This window comes from Heterocephalus glaber, unplaced genomic scaffold (genome assembly GCF_053883595.1).
Source record: "Heterocephalus glaber isolate CG9 unplaced genomic scaffold, H.glaber_assembly_v1.0 deba00001060, whole genome shotgun sequence".
Classification (NCBI taxonomy): Eukaryota; Metazoa; Chordata; class Mammalia; order Rodentia; family Bathyergidae; genus Heterocephalus; species Heterocephalus glaber.
Genome location: NW_028258185.1, coordinates 440,487 through 463,152, shown reverse-complemented (window position 1 = coordinate 463,152; position 22,666 = coordinate 440,487). Strand labels below are relative to the sequence as shown.

Below are 22,666 nucleotides of genomic sequence, written 5' to 3'. Positions count from 1 at the left end.
TGGATTTCAATGTGGCTAAAGAATCTGAAATTTCACTAGGTGTGGTATCGCATGCCTATAATCCCAGCACTTGGGAGGCTGAGGCAGGAGGATCCCTGTCAGTTTAAAGTCAGCCTGAGCTACACATTGAGAACCTGTCTCCAAAAAAAAAATCTGAAATTTAGTCAACTGTATTGTTACAAGGGAGAGAGAAAAGTATTGGGTAGTGTTTATCTACCATAACCAAAGAGAAAGGTTCACAGGAATGCATATTTTATTCCACTGTGCAGCATATTTTACCAAAGGCTTGAGTGAAATACTTTGAAATTTCAGTGTCTAATTAAACTCTCCTTCCACTTGAGAATAGCCCAGCCTTCTGAGAAAGTTCTGCCACATCAGGAGCCAGGCTGAGTAAGGAGGAAAATAACAAAAATAGGCCAATGGGTATTCTAGGTTGTGTTTTGCTTTGTTGTTCCAAGATTTGAGAAAGAAGAGACATAAACTTCAGGGATCTTACGTTGAGGATCTAGCCAGCCTTGAGAGCTCTCCCAGCTTTAGGAATAGGGAGCCACTGAGGCAGGAAAATTGCAAGTTTGAGGCCAACCTCGACTACCTAGTGAGTCCAAGACCCTCCCCACCCCCAACAAGCAGTGATCTGACGAATGTTCAGCTTCATCACCTCCCTCAAGAAAGAAGGCACTTGGGCTGGGGATTTAGCTCAGTGGTTTCGCCGCCTGGTGTGCAAGCACAAGGACCCAAGTTCGATCCCCGATACCAAAAAAAAAAGAAGGCACTTGGGGCTTGGTGGCGCATGCCTGTAATCCCAGCACTCAGGAGGCTGAGGCAGGAGGACCACCATGAGTTTGAGGCCAACCTGGGCTACACAGTTCAATGCCAGCCTGAATTACATAGGGAGACCTTGTCTCAAAAACCAAAAAAAAAACCAATAAAAAGCTATTTCTGTAAGAGCTCTTTATAGACCAAAGCCTAGACAAGTGGAAGAGGTTGGGCTGGGAAGCTAAGTCCCTCCCCAGCCTCCAGGCAAGCCTCAGAGAACAGACCTTGGAACTTCCAAATGCTGGGCTTCCCTTTGTTGTCCTCTTGGTCTAGACAACTTAGCACCTTTTAGGTCTCAGAGCTGGGGAGAACCTTTATCTGAAGGGAATAAGGGAAATACATCCCCAGCATGTCTCCCCCACTCTGGGTGCTCAGTCTGTGGCCTCCATTTTGACACCCCGGGGCACCAGGAAGATGGCCCCGTCCGCGGCCTGTTGCAGTGCATACTCTTCTGGGGAGTAGCTGTTGCCTGCCTCATCCCGAAGGTGCTGGAAAATGTCATGGTACAGCTCCGCCAGTTGTTGGCGCATGACCTCCAGGGTACGGTCAGCCTCCCCTCGAGCCCTAAGAAGCCGCTCCCTTTCATTGCCCAGCCGTTCCAACTCCCGCTCCAGTTGTACGATGGTCTCCAGCTTTCTCTTGCGACAGTTCTGGGCGGCCACCTTGTTCTTGCCCCGCCGTCGGATGTCCCGAACTAGCGCCAGCTGGCTCTCCGTCAACGGGTACCGTGCCAACAGCTCATTAAAGTCATCTACCGGCAAGTTGACAATCTTCTCCGTTGGGAAGGGGATCTTCATGGCCAGTGCCCGCCGCTCATCCCGACTGCCCACCTCCCCCCGTGCAGCAGGCTTAGGTCGTACAGGGCCTGTGGAGGGCTCTAAGGCCATGGAGGGCTCAGCAGAAGGCAAGGCATAGTTGGGGTGGGCTAAGGAGCTGGGCATGAGTGAGTAAGCGTACTCCACTGGGTACATCTCTACATACTCGCTCTGCTGCCGACCGGCCTCTGTCCCCTCCAGCTCAAGAGATTCGGCATCACTGTAGTTGAGGGATAATCCTGAATCGGATTCTGGGTCCTCTTGGGTCTTGGGTGGCCCCGCTGGCAGCCCAATGTCCAAAATGGCTAAGGGGTCTGGGAGGGGCTCATTGAGCAGGCCAGAGAGGGTCAGTGGCTTGGTGACTGGTATGACCATGTTGCTGTAGGAGTATGGGGGATCTGGTACATGGGGTGCAGATGCTGGGAGCTCATAAGGTGGTGGAGGAAGGGGGAAGCCCGAGTCTGGGTGCACTGAGCAGGGGCAGTAGGAGAGAGATGGTGGAGGTCCAGGGTATGGGGCTGAGGCTTGGGTCTCAAATGATGGCTCACTTGGAGCATTTAGACCCTGTAAGGAAAGATACAAAGAATGTGGAGACAGGCTGAGAAAGAGAAACCAATAAACCAGGTACCATGGTGCACGCCTATAATCCTAGGTGTAATTTAGGAGCCTGAGGTGGGAAGACTGTAAATTCCAGGTTGAGCAACATATCAGGGAGAGACACTGGAACTCTCTCAGGATCAAGTGAGGTCCTTCTGAAAGACCCAGCGAAATGAAATGGTAACAAGAGAGTGGAAAGTTGTCAAAAATCACTGGAAGGGCCGGGGATTTAGCTCAGTGGTTCAGACGCATGGCTGGAAAGTGCAAGGTCCCGAGTTCAATCCTCAGTACCAGGAAAAAAAAAAAAAAAATCCCTGGAAGCACGGGTGTGGTGGTGCACGCCTATGATCCCAGCACTTGGTAGGCTGAGGCAGGATGACCCACCTCATGAGTTTGAGGCCAGCCTGGGCTCCATAGTTCAGTGGTCTGAACTGCATACCAAGACCCTGATTTAAAAAAAAAAAAATAGAGAAGACCACTTAACACTGGAAGTTACAGAATCTCCTCAGAAGAAGCTCTGAGTAGAAATGACTCCTTTAATTCTTTCAGGAAAATAAGTCCATGTTCTCCAAGATGACCCCTTAGCATCCTTTCCTGCATTGGTTACCTAGGGTCAAAAGGTCAAGTTCATAGGCCGGGGATTTAGCTCAGTGGTTCTGGTGCCTGCCTTGCAAGTGCAAGGACCCGAGTTTGATCCCCGTACCAAAAAAAGGAAAAAAAAGGTCAAGTTCACAGCCTGGCCATGCCCTGGGTGCCCAGAAGAGGGAGCTATTGTTCGGAAAGGAGGGCTTGGGGCAAATCCTGAGGGCGCCAGGCCTAGGGGCAGGGGAGGGCTGGGAGTGAACAAGCACCTTGGGGAGGCAGCCCAAGCTCTGCTCTCTCCTTTCGGTCCCTGCCCAGGTGCAGTGAGGAAAGAACATGCTGGAAACAAGGCCCCCAACCCACATCAGGGACCCACCCTGCTCCAGTGCAGAGAGGGACAAAGGCATCATTGTTAAGCCAACAGACACCCCTTTGTCCAACCTGCAGGAGGAGAGGACCCCAGCATAGTCTGACTCTCCTTCCTGAGGCCCCTGAACTACTCTTTCTCTGCTACCTGGGAGAAAGGGGACCAGTTGCTAAGGGCTGGGGAGAAAATGAGTGAAGATGAGCAGGGCTGGGGGAGAGGGAGGTCAGAACAGAAGAGGGTGAGAGACGGAGGAGAGAGCAGGAGGGGAGTAGAGAGAGGTAGAGGCCTGAGCAGAGGGCCTGCTGCAAGAAGCCTACACCCCAATCAGATCTCTCCCTCCCCACCACTCCTATCTCCTGCTCTCCCACTCTCCATTTTCTCCAGGTTCCTCAGGGTTTTCATCCACATTTCCCACATACTCCAGCGCTTCTTCTCCAGGGTCTGCAACACTTCTTGCCCTGAGCCCTTTTCCTCCCCACTCCTGCCTCCCTCAGGCCAGACTCCCTGCTTCTCTCCCTTCTCCCCAGCCCTGCTCACCTGCAGCTCAGTGATGGACATGATCTCTTGCCAAGTCAGTTCCATCTCGCCCACCTCCAGCAAGGGCAGCTGAGTTACCCTGTTCCTGCTCTGCTGAGGAGGACAGGGGGGCATCCTACTGGGCCAGGGTCTGGTCCAGGTTTTCCCAAAGACCAAAGGGCCCAGCAACCTGTGCAGAAGGGAGAAAGGTATTAGAGCTGCTCCTGCTAGATTTGGCATACGTCCTGCCTCTGTGGAGGGGTCCCCCCCAGCTCCTCCCCTACTCATGCTGGACTTGTCAGCCACCCCGTTCACCTGGCAAGTTCTTCTCTGTGGTGTGGACAGCCATTGTCACTTCCTTTGGGAACACCATAGGTTTTTACCTTTTTTTCCAATAAGATGCCTTCTTTCTCCCCTACTTCTTGCTCCCCCAAACTGTAGTCATGGTCAGAGACAGAGTCAGATCTTCCAGTGTTTTTTGGTTGCTTTGTTCTTTCATTTTGTGAGGAAACATCAAGAGTATTCCCTGCTTTCCTCCCGTGTCCTCAGTTTTAGGGTCTCAACCTTCTTTCTTCAAGATGAGACTAAGTGCTTGGGGATCCCCAAGGAGTGTGTTGTGGGAAGTAAGCAGACAGCCCCTCCCCTTCTTGAAGATATGGCCCAGGCCTGGCTGCTGATAGCAGCCCTGCCATCCTGACCCTGGGCTTCCCTGCCTGGGCCAGACAGATAAGAGTTTTATCAGCTTCAGGCAGCAGAGGCAAAGGAGGATTGGGCTCCAGAGACACTGAACCTCTACCCTGTGTCCCAACAGGGGCATCTTGGCCATACCCCACCCCACCCAGGGGCATCTCTTGTCTTCCAAGATAACATAACAACCATAGCAAAGACTTAGTTCATAAGCACTTGTCAAGAGCTATGCCAGTAAGATTGATTTTCACAAAGATCCTGGAAGGTCCATTCAGAAATTGAGACCCAAGCTACCAGGAAAAGAAAGTAAGAAAAAAAGAATCCCAAGCTGGTAAATGGCATGATGAGGCCTGTAACCTAACTTCACTCCCCTGCAGCACCTTCCAGGTACCTTCCCATCACACTGCTGGGTCTCCACACTCAGAGCCAGTACTGTCCATCCTCCTCAGTCTGTCTGTACTACGGAGTCTCAGTCCCTTTTTTCCTGGGCAGTACCTCTCTTTAGACCCCTGAATCCATACTCCCCTCCAGCCCCTCTTCTCTTCTTTTGGCCTCATGTCTAGTGGCAGCTCTGCCGCAAAGCAGCAGTCTGATGTTGGGCAATTCATCTCACTGCTCTGGGCCTGTTTCCTCCTTTGTAAAACCAGAGAGTTGGACTACTTGAACTTGGAAGTCCCTTTCTGCTTGAGCAGTTTAGAGTTCTTAGCAAACTCTTCCCCATGCATTGATCATTTCCTCTGTTGATCCCTCTCCTAGTGCTACCTCTCTACTCCCTGACACTCATCTCTGCATTTGTTCTTGTCTGCTGCAAAAGAGTCCAAGTAGAATTTGGCAGGAGCCTCCTAATGTCTTAGGGTCAAAAACTGCACACACCCTACATGCCACCACCACAACCAATTAAAAAAAAAATGGGAGAAGACTGGGGATTTAGCTCAGTGGGTCTGGCGCCTGCCTCGAAAGTGCAAAGTTCAGAGTTCGATCCCCAGTACCAAAAAAAAAGAATGGGAGGGCCAGGGATTTAGCTCAGTGGTTTCACTGCCTGCTTTGCAAGCTCAAGGACCCAAGTTCGATCCCTGGTACCAAAATAAAAAATAATAATAATAAGAATGGGAGGCAGGCTAGGGGTGAAGAAAACTTATAGAAGGACAGAGAATAGGACTGAATGATCTCAGATTGCATGACTTTAGACCACCCACCAGAAACAGGGCCCATTGCAGCTGTACAATATGGAATCCACTCTTGGAATTATCACAAAATTAGCAGGAACTACAATTTATCCTTTTGAAAGAGGATCTCCTGTGCCGCTTGCTCCACCCCTTTGTTACACTGCCATCTCCAGCGCTGAGTTGGTGTAGGCACAAGCCCTTGGCCAGTGGGCAGAGTGGGTGGGGTGTTTATGTCTGTCCATTTCAACACCGGAACCCCACCATCCCCACCCAGGTTTGGTGGAAATTGCCCAAAAGCAAAGTGAATGGAGAAGGGGTTTGGGGGCAGGGACCACAACTCTTGCCTCATAGTTCTTCACTCACCCCACCCCTCTTTTGTCTCTCCTATCCTCCTGGATCTGACTCTAAGCTGCAGCACAAAGATCCTGCCCTAGGAGGCAGAAGACCAAGTTCTTTGGCCTTCAAAATACTACATAACCTTGGGCAAAGGCCTTTCCATTCAGCCTCTTCTATTAAATGGAGGACTAGAGAACCTTGATGCTGCGGAGGTCTCAGATTGCATCTGGCTCAGGGAGTCACAACTTTACTGTGCACCACACTCACCTGGGATGTGTATGAAAACAGATTCCTGAAAGCCACACCCCAGTCTTACTGAACTGAATTCATAGAGTAGGTACCCAGGAACCAGCATTTTAATAAGTACCCTGGTGACTCTGATGCAACTGGCCAATCTCACCTTGAAAACCACTAAACTAGTCCATCTGTATGCACTTACAGAGGAGAACACAAAGCCAGATGGAGATCAAGGAATGCTCTCTAAACTTGTTTTTGTGGGTTTTTTTTTTTTTTTTTTTTGGTACCAGGGATCGAACTCAGGTCCTTGCACTTGTGCAGCAGGCGGCGAAACCACTGAGCTAAATCCCCGGCCCTCTCTAAGCTTCTTCAGGCTTTCGACCCTTGAGCCAGGGAAGGCTGGGCTCCAGCCTGTCTGAGCCTAGCTATCAGCCCTTTCTCATGAAGGGCTGGAGCTCAGTCTCCCCCTCTCCCAGGGACAGGAAAGTGAGAAGGTGGGAGGGGAGCAGGGGAAGGCTAGGGGAGAGGGAGTTGAGGAGAACCTCTGGACCAGCCCCACCAGCTCTCTGGTGCAGCAGCAAGTTTGCAGAAGGCCAAGGAGGGTGTGGGAAGGCTGTTTTTCTGGACACCCAGGTGGTAAATGGTGGTGGTCCACACAAGGCACGGGTTCCCTTGTGTCTCAGGAGCCTGCCTTGCAGAAAACTGGTGAGCTGGTACCCAGTGGGATAGGCCAGGGGAGAGTGTACTCAGAATTGATCAAACAGAATACCACAGGGGTCCAGAAACTGGGGAGAGGCTGGGAAAGTGTGAACAAGCAGCTCCCAATGTACAGTTTAGTCTGCATTTTAAGGTCACACAACAACCTTGTTTCATGGGGTTGGCTCTTCCTTCTCCTTCTCTTATTCCTTGGCATTATGGATCAGTTAGAACCGGTGCCATCTGCAGGAACTAAAATACATTCTCCTCAGCAGGGCATGGTGGTGCAGGCCTGTAACCCTAGCATTCAGGAGGCTGAGGCAGGAGGATTGCTGAGCGTTCAAAGCCAGCTTGGGCTACATAGTGAGTTCAAGGCCAATCTAAACTACGCGGCAAGACTCTGTCCCAAGAACTAAAAATGAAACAAACAAACAAAAAAAGGGGGCTGGGGGCTTAGCTCAGTGGTTCCACCACCTGCCTCGAAAGCACAAGGTCCGGAGTTCAATCTCCGTACCAAAACAAACAAACAAAACCTCTTCCTCCTCACTCACATTCTGATGTCTTAGAAAGCTGTTTTATTTGTTTTTATTTTGTTTTGTTTTTCGGTGCTGGGAATCAAACCCAGGGCATGCTAGATGCTAAGCAAGCACTCTACCACTGAGCTAGACCCCTAGACCCCCGGAAGGATTTTATCACAATCCCTAAGTATTTACAGAATGACACAGAGCTTTGTGCTTAGGGATACAGAATCACTGGTGAGGGAATTTAGGGAGAGGAAGACATTTGGCCTCTACCATTGTGCCAGGGCTCTTGGCAAAGGGGAACCATAGGGAGGAGGCCTGCCTCAGGGTCCTATTTTGAGGCTTATTAGACTACCCCACCTCTCCAGGTGTCAGTATAGACACTGGAAGGATGGGGAGGGATCAGTAAAATTTGGGGTATAGACTGGCAAGTAAGCAACCCAATTAGAAAGATCAGGGAGAACTCTCAAAGTGGGAGAGGCTTACAGAGGTGACAGAGAGATACCCAAAATGAAGGAAAAAAGAGATTTGAGCAGAGCAATATCAGTCCTATGGGTGCATCCATGACTGATGCTTGTGTGAGAACAAGGGAGCAGGGGACAAGTTTCTTCGATCCTGTCCTTTTCCCTAGACCCCAAACCATAGTCCTTTGGGATCAGTGACTTGAGACTCCCAGGCCCAGCAGATCTGATAGCTCCTCTCTTCTCTTCCAGTGCATCCCAGCCTCCCAGCACCTAGCAGCCACCAGCCCCAACAGGAAAGATACTCCTGTTGGTAGGGAAGCCTTGTTCTCCCTTCCCGTTCCAGTGAGCTCTACCACCCCCAGGGCCCACAGAAGAAAAGGGGCAACAGGGATGCAAGAACCCCCGACCTAACCACTTCATCCTTCTGTAGCAACACTTCTCAGACTCCAGATTGCCCAAGTCTCCAATTCCTGTTTCCCCCAAGTCGTCCCAGCTGGCTGGACGAGGCAACAGAATGGAATGGAGCAGGAGAAAGGGTGGTTGGGAGTCTGTTGGCTCCTCCGGGGCAGCCCTCCGTCTGGGCTGGAAGCTTCTTCCTGGCCTTCCCCAGACCTTCAGGGGTCCTCAGGGTACCACGATGCTGTTCGCATCCACATCCCCCCACCCCAAGGATCCCAGAACACCCAAGAAGCCATTTAAGTATTCTCCCAGAGGATTTCCCAAAGATGTCAAATTCCTGAACCAGAGACACTTTGGAAAGGTTTGCTACAAACACTGTGAAAGTTGGTTATTTCTCCCCTCCACCTCCTCAGCCTGTCCCTTGGGTCCCATCCAGACCACCCTCCCCCCACCCCCACCCCCACCCCACTTTCAGGCACCTGTGGCAGAGTCCAAGCAAGGTGCGGAGAGAGATGAGGCTCCCGGTGTCGTCTCTGGGGAGGCTGGGTCAGAGCTGGTACCTCCGGGCCAGGGATCCTGCTACCTCTGAGGAGCCGCGCGGGCCGAGCCCCGCCCCCGGACCATTGCTGGGTGCTGAGCGTGGCCGCTCCTCTCCGGCTGAGCGCAGGAGACCCAAGCAGGCGCACCGGCCCTCGCTCTGAGCCTTCGGCCTCAGTTCGCAGTTCTTCCTGCTACCCTCCCCTTTCCCTGTGGCCCTCCTCCTCCTGCCCCTTCTGGCCAAGAGAGGAAACTTGAACCCGGTGTGGTTTCTGCCCGCGCCCCGCCCCTGCCTTACTCCGGGCCAGCCAGGGCGCACAGGGCTCCAGGCTGCTCCCAGCCCTCTCAGCCCGGAGTCCAGCCAGCTCTGCGACTCTCCCATGCATAGGATGAATTCCAAACCCATGGTCCCCTCGAGATGACCTCTAGACCTTATACAGCTTGTAGCCTCCTTCTCTGCTCCCGTGGCTATTTTAGGAACAGGGAAACTGAGTCATTAGCAAGGTGGCTGGCAGGAAGTTAAGGACCTGGTGTTGGGCTTCCCAGGTGTCTAAGTAGGTAGGCATTCAGGAGGCACCTGGACCCTGGGGACAGGCTAAAGGAGCTATTTTGGGGAGGAGGAGCCATGCACTGCTTTGATGAGTCCTTTCACCTAGCGCTCTCCCCTCCCCCTCAGCCTCTGATGTTCTAAGACAAAGGCTTCTTTCTTGGCCAGGTGTTTTTCCCCTCCTTGTCCGTGTGTGAGGGGAATTGGGTGAGTGGGTGCCCAGAAGGGAGATTATTCACCTCCCTTAAAGGGGACCCTTGGTGTCCTCCTTTCTTCTAGGTAAAGCACCCCAGCCACATGGCAGTCATGTACCCTGGACAAGCCAGATGCAAGTGCAAGACTCAGGTTAGCCATCACAGCAGTCCGAATCTGGCCAGTGCTTACCCAGAAGCATCTCACTCATCACCTTTCCTCAAAGTGAGAGGACCCAAACTCAGGCCAAAGATCACTCTAGAGGCTATGAGGAAAGCACCTTCCTTCTTTCCTCCCTCTCAGTTTTTAGTAGCTTTCAGCTCTAAGAAAAGCCCTTCACATGTCTACCTTCAACTCTTCTACTTTCCTTCTCATGATGTTCGTGTTAAATTGAAAACATCTAAAGACTGGAAAAGCCAGGTGTGGTGGCACCTCTAATCCCAGTAATCGGATCATCATGAGTTCAAGGCTAGCCTGGGCCACATAGTGAGTTCAAGGCCAGCCTAAACTACATAGCAAGACCCTGTTTCAAAAAGCCAAAGAAAAAAAGACTGGGGAAGCAGACAGATGTCACCCCAGGGTAGGGCTGGCCTTCAGCCAGCATGTTCTGATGGGATTGTGCTCATAGTTAAAATATTGGAAAATATTCTGTCCTAGTTGATAAACAGCAGTGGCTGTGAGCTCTCCAGGTGTTTCTTCATCACATCACCCTACCTTGGCCACCCCACTTCTCCCCTGTGAGCCCTCAAACCCAGCAACACAACCATGCACGTAAAGAGGCTGTTTTGATACCACAAGGAGCCTCCCGTGTAGGCTTGCTTGTACTGAGATTAATCAATGCCCATGCCAAACCCATGGGTGAATACTTTGAATTCCAACTCTATCCCAGGAGATCAGGACTATACATGCATGATTTATGTAGGACAGAAAGTGATCCAATGAGTTCACTGTGTATTACATGTAGGCTCAGAATCTCTCTTTTTTTTTTTTTTTTTTTTTTGGTACCGGGGATTGAACCCGGGTCCTTTCGCTTGCAGGGCAGGCGGCAGAGAACCTCTTTTTTTTTTTTTTTTTAGAGAATCTCTTAAGACTTGGTTGTGAATCTGTGTCACACACATGGACCTTCAGATACAGTTCTCTCGCTTACATACACATTCGGGCCCCTCAGAGGGGATGAACAGTGGTGAGTCACACTGGTGGCTGATTATATAATGATATCAGGTTACAGGTAGTCCACAAACATTTATTGAATGAGCACACTAGTTCAGGATGCTATATGGTGTTGCAGACACAAGTATAGATAATGAATGTCTTATCATTCATTCATTCAAGAAAGTTATTGAGAGTCTTACAGTCCAGAAACACAAAGATGAATAAAACATGGTTCATGCCCTCACTCACAGGGTCGTCTGGAATTATGTTAAGGTCTACGTCAAGTGTTGTGCAGTGGAAGAGGAAATAAATTCTACCTGGTGAAATTCAGAGAAGGAATCACAGTGAAAGTGACAGTTGAGCTGGGCTGTGACAAAAGAGAAGGGGAAGCATATTTTGAGCAAATGGTGGGTTTAATAGAGGATGGAATAGGGTAATCAGTAGTAGAAGACAAGCATTAGGGGCTGCTGGGCTGTACATAGCTCAGGAGGACAGCATTTGCCTGGTATGTGTGCAATCCTCCATTTCACCCTCAGCACACAAAAGAGAAAAAGAAAAATATATAAGCCTGGATTTCTCAGTACAAGGGACTGAACCCAGGGCCTTCACGCTGAGTACATCACCAGCCCTTTTTATTTATGTTTAGACAAGGTCTAAATTGCTAAATTGCCTAGGCTGGGCCTAAATTTGTGATCCACCTGCCTCCTCCCAGAGTGCTGGGATTACAGGTGCTCACCACCACTTCTGGCTAAGCCTAGAAAATTTGACTGGAGTGGGATTGTACAATTTATTGAAAATAAAGCTAAGGAGAGTAGTCTGTCCAGTAAGCAATGGTATTCACAGTATTTGAAGTCCCTTAGTACCTATCTGTGGGGACAGATGTGGTCATATAGGGTGAGCTAAGTAAACAGACAGCCTTCATGTAGACAACTGGCTAGCTGAGGTGTCTCCCACCTTGCCTCATACCCCTCCTGTAGAAAGACGTCTTAGCTGGTTCCCAGGCTCTGTCTTGTCTACAGAACACCCCTTCCAGCCCTCAGTCCCCCAAAGCCCAGAGTTGATCCCCTCCCACCTTAAGTCTCCTTCACTTGATCTACACTGTGTAGGGCATTAGCTGAGTTGCACCCTGAATGGGTTGGGTAGTGCCTGTGACTTGGCAAACCAGTGATGCCTATGATTTTCCTACCCCCCAAATTCTCCCACTTCAACAAAGGTAGCCAAGACAGAAACAGAAAAATGTAGCCGCATAGCTATACTATCCTCTCATTCTTGACCTGTGTCACTCACCTACCCCCAGATGGCTAACTTGTTGTCACTCCTGGCCAAGCCACCCCCACCCTCACCCCCACAACGTGTGTGCACACCACCAGCAGCACCAGGTCAAGCCACAGCAATGTTGCCAAACACCCCACTGGGTTATGCAACCAACTTCCGGAGATGACAAGGGCGGGGTGGGTAGAGGTGGAACCAGGGGAGGGTCATGGGTCCCAGAGGGAGCTGGCTGCCTTGCCTGTTGCCTACTGGTGTGACCGCAGTGGCCCCAGGGGGCGGGGATAGCACTGGCCCTTTATCAGTGCCCCACAGGGTTGCACCCGCCCCCCCCTGGCTTCCTCTCTCAACAGACGGAAAGGGGAGGCAGCCACAGGGGGCCAGGGAGGGCTGGGCGTTATCCTGGGCACCAGAGCCAGGCAGTTGCCAGGTGGGGGAGGTGCTGGAGGAGGTCTGGACCAGGGAAGAGCGACCCCTTCCTAAAGCAAGGGCGGAGTGGAAGGAGCTGAGGCCCAGAGGGCAAAGCCCGATCTCCTGAGTCAACCACTCATTTGTCCTTGTGTTCCAGTTTGGGTAAAGATAGGACTTTTTTTGACTTTTTATTTATTTATTTCTTAATTCAAATAAATATCCTTTATTAAAGAAAAAAAGGAATATTGTTAAGCACCAAAACCGTAAGTTAGTACATTGCATGTGCAATAAGAGAAAGGTGATTGCAATACTTGGTGTACAAGTACTTAACTCCAAAGTCATGAGTTTAAAAAACATGAAATACAAAGTAATACAATAATTACAACGCAGAAAATTTGTGCTAATGAGCAAAGCAACAGTCAAAACAATTATTGTAGATGGTCCTAGTATTGCTATAAATGCTTGCTTAGTGTTTTCTTTGTACTTTTAATACTTTAGAATGGTAACTGAGCCTATTTCTTGTAAATCTGCAGAAGATGCATTTACAATCCACTGTGCACACTAAAGCCATCCATAAAGCCAAGTACAATGTGGTAGTGTTTTTGTTTCTACTTTTATAATATTGCACAAAACTAGTAAATTGTGGATCAGTTTGCCAGCATAATTTTCATGTACCCAGAATGGCTAGGTGATTTTTTTATTTTTTGAGACAGGGTCTCACTCTGTAGTTCAAGCTGGCCTTGAACTCACTATGGAGTCCAGGCTCCTTGAACTCGCAATGATCCTCCTGCCTCAGCCTCCAGAGTGCCGGGATTACAGGCTTGTGGCACCACAGCCAGCAGGACAGGATTTTTTGGGGGGGAGGGGGGAGCTGGTGCACAGAGTGTATGTCATCTATCTATTTTAGTATTTTTTATTAGTACATTTATAGTACATAATGATTACATTCATTGTGGGGAATTGGTACATATAGATGATGTAGATCTTAATTCTTTTTTAAATCCCCTTCTTTCTCCATCCCCCAGGATAGGATTTTTTTAAAAGTCTGTAAGAAGTGAGTATGGTGGCACATGCCTGTGATCCCAGCACTTGATAGGCTGAGGCAGGAGGATTACCATGAGTATGAGGTCAGGCTGGGCACATAGTAGGTTCAAGGCCAGCTTTAGCTTCATAGAGACCTTATCTCAAAAAAAAAGTCTTCTTTCTTTTTGGTTTTTTGAGATGGGGTCTCCCTATGTAGTCCAGGCTGGCCTTGAATTCCTGGTGTTCCTCCTGCCTGAGCCTCCTGAGTGCTGGGATTATAAGTGTGTACCACTATACCCCTCAATAAGAATTCTTAGACAATTGACTCAGGAGAGCCAGGGATTTAGCTCAGTGGTTCTGCCACTGCCTGCCTCGAAAGCGCAAGGTCCAGAGCTCAATCCCTGGTATCAAAAAAAAATGACTCAGGAGGTGAGAGGAGACTGAGCTCCACATTCAGGCCAGAAGAGGTTAGGTTTTGTTTGTTTTTGTTGTTGTTGTTGTTGTTATTGGGGATTGAACTTGGATCCTTGCACTTTTGAGGCAGGTGGTGCAACCACTGAGGTAAATCCCCAGCCCCTATTTGTTTTTTTATTTATTTATATTTATTTATTTATTTTGTTTGTTTAACAAAATGTTTATTGGTACATTTTAGATATATATAATGATAACACTCACAATAGGGAATTTGCACTTGTACATGATATATCCTGCCTCTTCTTTTTTTCCCATTCCTCCCCCACCCCTCGACAGAGGTTGTGGTTTTTAAGGAAGTTGGGTGGAACTGAGGTTCCTTAGACTCTGGCATCTAAGAGTTATGTGCTGCTCAAATTGCCTGGCACATTGGCCAGGCATGGTAGTACACATCTGCAATCCCAGAACTCTGGAGGCTGAGGCAGGAGGATTGCTATGACTTTGAGGCCAGCCTGAACTACAAAGGGAGACCTTGTCTAAAAAACCCCAAAAAAACAAGCCTGGCACTGATGCCAAATGGGTGAAGGCTGGGAGCTGAGTCTAGACTATCCCAGAAGAAATAGCACCTCGAGTTTAACCCTAAATCTAGAGAGAGAAGTAGGAGCTAGGCATGGTGGTGTATGCCTGTAATCCCAGCACTCTGGGAGGTTGAAGCAGAAGGATCTCAGGTTCTAGCTCAGCAACTGAGCAAGACCTTTTCTCAAAATAAAAAGGGCTGGGGCAGGGGATTTAGCTCAATTGTTCTGCCCACCTGCCTCAAAAGCAAAAGGTCCCAAGTTCGATCCCTGGTGCCAAAAAATAATAATAAATAAAAATAAAAAGGGCTGTAGATATACCTCAGTGTGAAGACCCTGGGTTCAATCTCCAATACTGAGAGAGAGAGAGAGAGAGAGAGAGAGAGAGAGAGAGAGAGAGAGAGAGAAACATGTGCTTTGGGGTGTGGCATCTATGAGCTGTGTAGCCTTGAGCAACCCAGCCCTTCTGAGCTTTATCCCTCACCTGAAAAATGGAGATAATGATGGTTATATTTATTTAGTGGAGGTGTTGGAGAGGTCAATGAGATCAGTATTAAAGTGAATATGGGGCTTGGGATTTAACGAAATGGTAGAGAACTTGCCCAACGTTCTTGAGGTCTGGTTTCAATCTCCAATGCTGCAAAATAAAATAGAATAGTTGGGCTGGGGATTTAGCTCAGTGGTTTAGCCACTTGCTGTGCAAGTGCAAGGACCCAAGTTCGATCCCCAGCACCAAAAAAAAAAAAAAACAAAAACAAAAAATAGAATAGTTAATCTGTTACAATTAGGAGTTGAATCGGCCAGATGTGGTGCCAAATGGCTATAATCCTAGCACTCAGGAAGCTGAGGCATGAGGATTGCCATGAGTTTGAGGCCAGCCTGGACTATATGAATTCAACACCAGCCTGAATTAGAGTAAGACCCTGTCTCAAAAAGGAGATAAAATCTTTTCCTACACCGATGTCTTCAAGGGTTCTATCTAACCTCTGTTCCAACTGATTCAGAGTTTCTATTTTAATATTTAGATCTTTAATCCATTTTGATTTTAGTTTAGTGCATGGTGATAGATATAGGTCTAGTTTTAATCTGTGGCAAGTTGAAGCCCAATTTTTCCAGCACCATTTATTAAAGAGGCTATCTTTCCTCCAGTGAGGGTGTTTGGCTCCTTTATCGAAGATGAGATGGCTGAGTGTGTCTGGCATTGTTTCTGCATCTTCTAATCTGTTCCACTGGTCCTCAGGTCTGTTTCTTTGCCAGTACCATGCTGTTTTTATCACAGTAGCTTTGTAGTATAGTTGCAGGTTGGGGATTGTGATACCCCCTGCCATGTCTCTGTTACCTAGAAATGTCAGTTGCCCATGAACTAGCACAAACAATCAACAAGTGGGATCTCTTCTTATTAAAAGGCTTCTGCACAGCAAGAGAAACCACCAGCAGTGTGAAGAGACAAGCCACAATGTGGGAAAAAATCTTCACCTGCTCTTCCTCAGACAAAGATCTACTATCTTGAATCTATAAAGAATTTAAAAAGATCAGACCTCCCAAATTTAAAGACCCAATCCGAAAATGGGCAGCTGAAATGAACAGACATTTCTCAGACAAAGAAGTAGAAATAGCAAATAAATACATGAAAAAATGCTCAACATCACTGGTCATTCGAGAGATGCAAATGAAAACAACGCTGAGATTCCACTTCACTCCAGAAAGGATGGCTACTATCATGAAATCAACCAATAACAAATGCTGGTGGGGCTGTGGGGAAAGAGGAACCCTGCTCCACTGCTGGTGGGAGTGTAGACTGGTGCAAGCACTGTGGAAATCAGTATGGAGATACCTCAAAGAACTAGGACTGGAAGTCCCATTTGACCCTGCTATTCCACTGCTGGGTATCTTCCCTAAAGAATTAAAAGAATCATACCATAGTGATATATGTGCACCCATGTTCATAGCAGCACAGTTTGTGGTAGCTAAAACTTGGAAACAGCCCAAATGCCCATCAACTGGAGACTGGATAAAGAAAATGTGGTTTTTTTTATAAAATGGAGTACTACTCAGCCATCAAAAATGAGAAATTAGAGACATTTATAGCTAAGTGGATGCACATTGAGGCGATACTCTTAAGGGAAATAAATAGGACACACATGTATAAATACCGAATAGTTGCTCTGGTGTGAGAAACTGAAAATGTAAATAAGGACTAAATGTATAATAGGTCATGTGAAATAGGAAGAAAAGGGGCAAAGAGGAAGGAAGTGGGAGGGCTAGGGGAAAGGATAGAAGGGAATGGGATTAATATGAGAAAATGGAAAAATAGGAACAAAATCTTTGTAAATAGGGAGGAATGGAGGGGTTGAAGGGAGGGCTGGGCAAGGGTGAAAAATAAGAACCAAGAGAGACTATGTAAAGGTGCAAATTTCCAATGATGAATGGCATTATATTGTATACCTAAAATGTACCATTGATTAAAATGAATAATTGATAATGCAAAATAGGAAGAAAAGGTCCAAAGGGGTTGGGGTAGTGGGAGGGGCAGGGGAAAGGAAAGAAGGGAAAGGAAGAATGATGAGAAATGGAAAAAATGGAAATAAAGTCTTTGTAAATAGGAAAGGGTGGAGGGGGTGAAGGGAGGGCTAGGAATGGGGAAAAAATAAGAACCAAGATGCATTATGTAAAGGTACAATTCCCAATGAGAAATGTAATTGTGTTGTATACCTACAATGTACCAATAAAAGAATTTAATAAAGTGCAAAAAAAAAAAGGAGATAAATATCCCTAGAGATCAGAGTCCTCTGGGTTTAAGGCACTGAGAACACCCTACCTGGAGGCCAAACTGGTGGAGAAATGCTCAAGACAAGGCTGAAGCAGCAAGCAGCCTGATATAGAAGGGAGTGGGAACGAGACTGCACCTCGTGGGCGACTGGACTTTCAGGAACTGGCCTTCAGACCACAGCTCTTCATCCCAGCACTCCTGGGCGGGGCTAGGGCTGGCCACACAGTGGGCACAGTGCCAGGCTAATGGGCTTCACTTACCTTCCAGGAACCCCAAAACCCCTTCCCCACCCCACTGTTGCAATCCTCAGCAGTGGGCAGGGCCACCTAGGAAGTCCTATCCCAGATGAGGATGGAAGGCCTGATGCCTGCTCTTTACCCCTGTGCACAGCATCCTGCTCAGTCCAGCCTCCCTCCTTTGTCCCTGTTGCTCTTCTCTACCCAGAATGCCCTATCTGCCCTTCCACCAGTCTGAGCAGAAGAGACCTGTGGGTTTCAGTCTCAGCTCAACACTTAGCGATGGGGATTTGGGCCAATTTTTTAACCTCTCTGAGTCTCAGTTTCTCCTTGGTAAATAGAGAGAACAAGCTGCCGTCACAGGATGTGTGGGATGAGGTGAGGCAATGTGCACATGATGTACGTTCCGGAAAGCACATCAGTGTTGCTTTCCTTCTGGTTGCTTCTCCAAGGCTCAGTTCAATCAGGACCTAGTGCCACAACACTTTTGGCTACTTCAGCTTGTGTATATCTTCCTCATCTTTAACTCTGTTTGTGGTTAATCTCATTTAAATTTTATTTATTTATTTATTTATTTATTTATTTTTGGTACCGGGCATCGAACTCGGGTCTTTGCGCTTACGAAGCAGGCGACGAAACCACTGAGTTAAATCCCCGGCCCTATTTTTTCTTTTTTTGAAACAGGGTCTCGCTGTGTAGCCCAGTCTGTCTTTGAACTTGAGGCATCCTGCTTCAGCTTCCCAAGTGCTGGGATTACAGGTGTGTGCCCCCACGCCCAGCTAAATATTTTCTAATTGAACCATATTATTTTGTGTTTTACTGTATCATCCTAAAACAATGATAATATAAACTGTATTGTACAAAACTTGTCCCAGGCACCATACTATAATAGTAAAAGCATAAATTTCAGAGTAAAGACCTTGTCACAAAAATTCTAGGACTTGAGCCAGAGTTTTAGCTCAGTGGTTCTGGCACCTGTTTCGAAAGCGAAAGATCCCGAGTTTAATCCCTGGTACCAAAAAAAAAAAAATCCAGGACTCTGCTGAGACAGCAGAATTGCAAGTTCAACCCCAGCCTGGGCAATTTAGTAAGTCCTGTTTCAAAATTTAAAAAGGGCTGGGGATGAAGCTCAGCAATAGAGTAGCCCTGAGTTTGATCCCCAGTACTATAAACAAGAACAAAAACAAGAGACGTGGGTGTGGTGGCACATGCCTGTGATCCTAGTACTCAGAGGCTGAGGCAGGAGGATCACTATGAGTTTGAGGCCAGCCTGGGCTATATAATGAGTTCAGTGTCAGCCTGAAGTACAAAGTAAGGCCTTGTCTCAAAAAACAAAAAACAGGGGCTGGGTATTTAGCTCAGTGGCACTGAACCTGTCTTGCAAGTGCCAAGTCCTGAGTTCGATCTCTGGTACAAAACAAAACAATAACAAGAAAACAGCGTGAAAAGATGCCTGTACTCAAACTGTGGATCTGACATTTACTTTGAGATCTTTGGCAAATTCTTTAATATCTATGAACTTAATTTTACTCACCTGTAATTTGGAGATAATAACAATACTTATCTTTTAAAAAAAAAAATTTTTGTTTTTGAGACAGGATCTTGTTATGTAACTCAAACTGGCCTCAAACTCATGGTGATCCTCCTGCCTCAGCCTGAGTGCTGGGATTACAGGGATGCACGACATGCCCAGCTCTTAACTATACTTATTTTACATATCCTTGACAAAAGTAAATGAATTTAAAAATGAGTACATGTAATTAATACTTGGGATATTAAATGGTACATACTGTATATGAAAAAAGAGCAGGGCTTGGGTCAGTATTACTAAATTTTAAAGTAAATATTAAATATATTAGGGCTGGGAATTTAGCACAGTGGTACCACAACTGCCTCACAAACGAAAGGTACTGAGTTCCATCCCCAGTACCAAAATATATATATATAAAATATATTAAATTGTTATCAAATTATTGCTAACTAATAGATAAACTCTTTCTGGGGAGGATTATAGTTTATGGGTGTTGTTGTTTGGTTGATTTTCTTGGTTTCTCTGAGGCAGGGTGTTGCTATGTAGCCCAAGCTGGCCTAGAACTCATGGCTGTCCTCCTGCCTTTCTGCCTCCCAAGTGCTAGGATTACAGACTTGCACCACAACGAGCAGTAGGTTTTTTATATATACCCCAAGAATGTCTAGTTCTGAGTATAATGTATATAGTCATTCATTCAACAAATATTTATAGAGTATTACTAAATTGCTAAATTCAGAAGATACCAAGATAACTCAGAGCCAGTGGTGCACAACTGTAATGCCAGTACTCTGGGAGGCTGAGGCAGGAGGATTGCCAAATTGCCAAATTTGAGTTTAATCTGGGCAATTTAGGGAGACCCTATCTCAAAATTTTAAAAAAGGCTGGAAATATAGCTCAGTGTGAAGGCCCTGGATTCTGCTCCCCATACCCACCCCCTTCAAAAAAACCCAGATACCCTGCCTTTGCGCAATTGCAGTCTAATGCAACAGACACATGTGTTTAAAAAAAAAACAAACCCAAAGACTGGAAGCTAGGCATGGTGGCACAGGCTTGTAATCCCAGTGCTTGGAAGGCTGAGGTAGGAGGATAGCTATGAGTTCAAGGCCAGCCTGGACTGCATAGTGAGACCCTGTCCTCCCCACAAAAAAATAAAGAAATAAAGCCAACTGGATATGGTCAGTGACTTGCAAACCCATAAATTATTTGAGGACAAAGAAAAAGGAGAAACTAACTGCCTTAGAGAAGCTCCAGGTGGAAGGTCATTTTTCAGTTAGTCTTAAAGGAGAAAAGAATCTGATTTTTCTAGGGAGAAAATGGGGTTCATCATTCCAAGCGTTGGGGTGCATAGAGGTTTGATTAAATACAGTGTGTGAGAGCCCCAGCATTGTAACAGAGGTTTGGGTGGACAGGAAATTTCCAGTGTCCTGGGCTAGTACGGTACATAATAGAGGCCAGGGCTCAAGATCCACCTCCTGGAAGGAGTCTCATTGCTGTTGAATTCTCAGGGGTGGAGGCAGTACTCAGAGGTAGAGCCTGCTTGGCACATGCTGGGTCCTGGACTCAGTCTCCAGCACTCTGCCTTTGTTGCTCTCAAAAAAGTTCTCAGGGGCCGGGGATTTAGCTTAGTGGTTTCACCGCCTGCTCTGAAAGCACAAGGACCCGAGTTCGATCCCCGGCACCAAAAAAAGAAAAAGTTCTCAGTACTTTGGGCACATTGGGCTGATCTCCCTTGGGACAGAGGGACTTCCGGTCTCATTAGTGGTCATTTTGGCCAGAACTACCAAGGAGAGAGAGTACTAAGGTTCTCTTAATGATGGAGTGCCTGGGCCCTTTATTTCTCCAAGTCTCACGCACAGCACATTGAGACCTTGGATAAAAGGTCATCTAATTTGCCCCAGCGTGTCTGGACCCTTCCCAGATTTTCTTGTATTTAAAGATTTTCCCTAGAGCCAGGAGTGGTGGCCCATGCCTGTAATCCCAGTACTCCGGAGGCTGAGGCAGGAGAATCACCACAAGTTTGAGACCAGCCTGGGCTACATAGTGAGTTCAAGGCCAGCCTGGAACAAATAGCAAGATCCTGTCTCGAAAACACAAAAACCAAAAAACAAACAAACAAAAAAAGAAGTAAATTTATGTCCCTAAAACTCAACCCTCCAAAGTAATTCTTTATTTCCCCAGTAAATTTTCTTTTCTACTCTGTGCAGACTGTCCCATACCTTCTCTTGTCTAAAATCTCCACCACTATCTCCACTTACCTCTTATTTATTTTTGCAGTTCTGGGAATCGAACCCAGAGGGGCTCTATCACTGCCACTCCCCTGCATCCCTACCTCCCTTTCTGAGACACAGGTCTCCCTCAGTTGCCTAACCCTGCTCAGTCTCCTGAATAGCTGGGACTGAGTCACCTCCCCTGGCCAACTCCCTATAGCAGAAGAAAGTGCCTTGAATTTCATTGATAAAATAGATGCAATCAGATGAGACTGTCTTACTTTTCCTGTCAAATCCATGGGCCTAACTGCACTGATTCTCACAAGCATGGCCTTCCACTGTGTTAGGATGGAAGATGCATCCCTGTCCTCGGGTTGGCCCCTCAGCTCTTTGAAGAGATGAAAAAACTATTTGAGTGAGTGAACAGCAAACCTGACTTCTGCCGCAGGGACGCTGCTCTATACCCTCACTGTCTGTAGCTCAGTCCTGAGGCAGGGTGACAGAGTAATCCAGAGACTGGGTCAGATTTCAAGTTGGCCATCCAGAGTTCATCTAGGGGTCTAGGGTGTCCCTCAGTGGCAGAGTGTTTGATCAGCATGCACAAGGCCCTGGCTTTGCGGCCCTCACTGAGGGAAAACAGAACACCAGGCCGCACTTCCAACCCACCCCTTTGAATGAAAGCAGTAGCAGTTATGTAACCCAAGGAATCTTCCTGTTTTTTATTTTTTTTTGGTACCTGGGATCAAACTTGGGATCGAATTTGGGATCGAATTTGGGATCTTGCGCTTGCTAGGCATGTGGTAGTATCACTGAGCTAAATCCCCAGCCCAGGAAACTTCCTTTTTATGTTTTGTTTGTTTTTGGTACCAGGGATCGAATTTTGCAAGGCAGGCGCTGGAACCACTGAGCTAAATCCCCGGCCCAAATCTTCCTCTTTATGATGTTTTGGTTTGTTTTTTGAGACAAAGTCTTGCAATGTAGCCCAGGCTGGCCTGGAACTCACGGCAATTCTCCTGCCTCAGCCTCCCAAATGCTGGTATTACAGGCATTTGACACCACGCCCAGTCCCCAGGGCTGGAGTTAGAGTGTGCAGAGCCTAATCTAGGTGGGCTGTGCAATCCTAGGCAATTTGAGTTACTTTTCTCAGTCTTCAACTCCACTCTAGAATGGAAAATTTAAAAAACAAAAACTCTTCTGGGGCTGTGGATGTAGCTCAGTACTTGTCTAGCATGCACAAGGCCCTGAGTTCATTCCCCAGTACTACAAAAACAAAACAAACAAACAAACAGCCCCCCCCCCCCCCCCCCCCGCACCTCTCAGGTCTCTCTGGGCACATGAAATAAAGCTCCTTCCACTCTTAGGTTGATATTAGTGACAGGAGTTTTTGTTGTTGTTGTTGTTTTTAATTTTATTAGTCCATGTTTGTAGCACATACTGATTACATTCATTATGGGGAGTTGGTACATGTCCATAACACAATTTAATTCAGTGACAAGAGTTGCTAATTTGTTTGTTTGTTTGTTTTTGAGACAGAGTCTTGCTATGTAGCCCAGACTGGCCTTGAATTCACTAGGTAGCCTAAACTGGCCTTGAACTGGAGGTGATC

At 47.4% G+C, this 22,666-nt stretch overlaps 1 protein-coding gene across 4 annotated transcripts; it reads right to left on the bottom strand.

The window, feature by feature from the left end:
* Nucleotides 1-235: 235 nt before the first annotated feature.
* Nucleotides 236-8,974, bottom strand: Nfe2 (nuclear factor, erythroid 2). 4 transcript variants are annotated; one of them, XM_004872793.2, is made up of 3 exons: nucleotides 8,679-8,974; nucleotides 3,715-3,883; nucleotides 236-2,195 (listed from the first exon to the last, which is right to left on the bottom strand). In XM_004872793.2, the coding sequence occupies exons 2-3, from the start codon at nucleotides 3,826-3,828 to the stop codon at nucleotides 1,188-1,190; spliced, it is 1,122 nt and encodes a 373-aa protein (XP_004872850.1). In that variant the 5' UTR covers nucleotides 3,829-3,883; nucleotides 8,679-8,974; the 3' UTR covers nucleotides 236-1,187. The 4 variants fall into 4 exon arrangements, with proteins under 4 accessions (XP_004872850.1, XP_004872849.1, XP_087065827.1 ...); XM_004872792.4 differs by lacking the exon at nucleotides 8,679-8,974 and adding an exon at nucleotides 4,077-8,627; XM_087209701.1 differs by lacking the exon at nucleotides 8,679-8,974 and having other exon boundaries at nucleotides 3,715-8,626.
* Nucleotides 8,975-22,666: the final 13,692 nt, after the last annotated feature.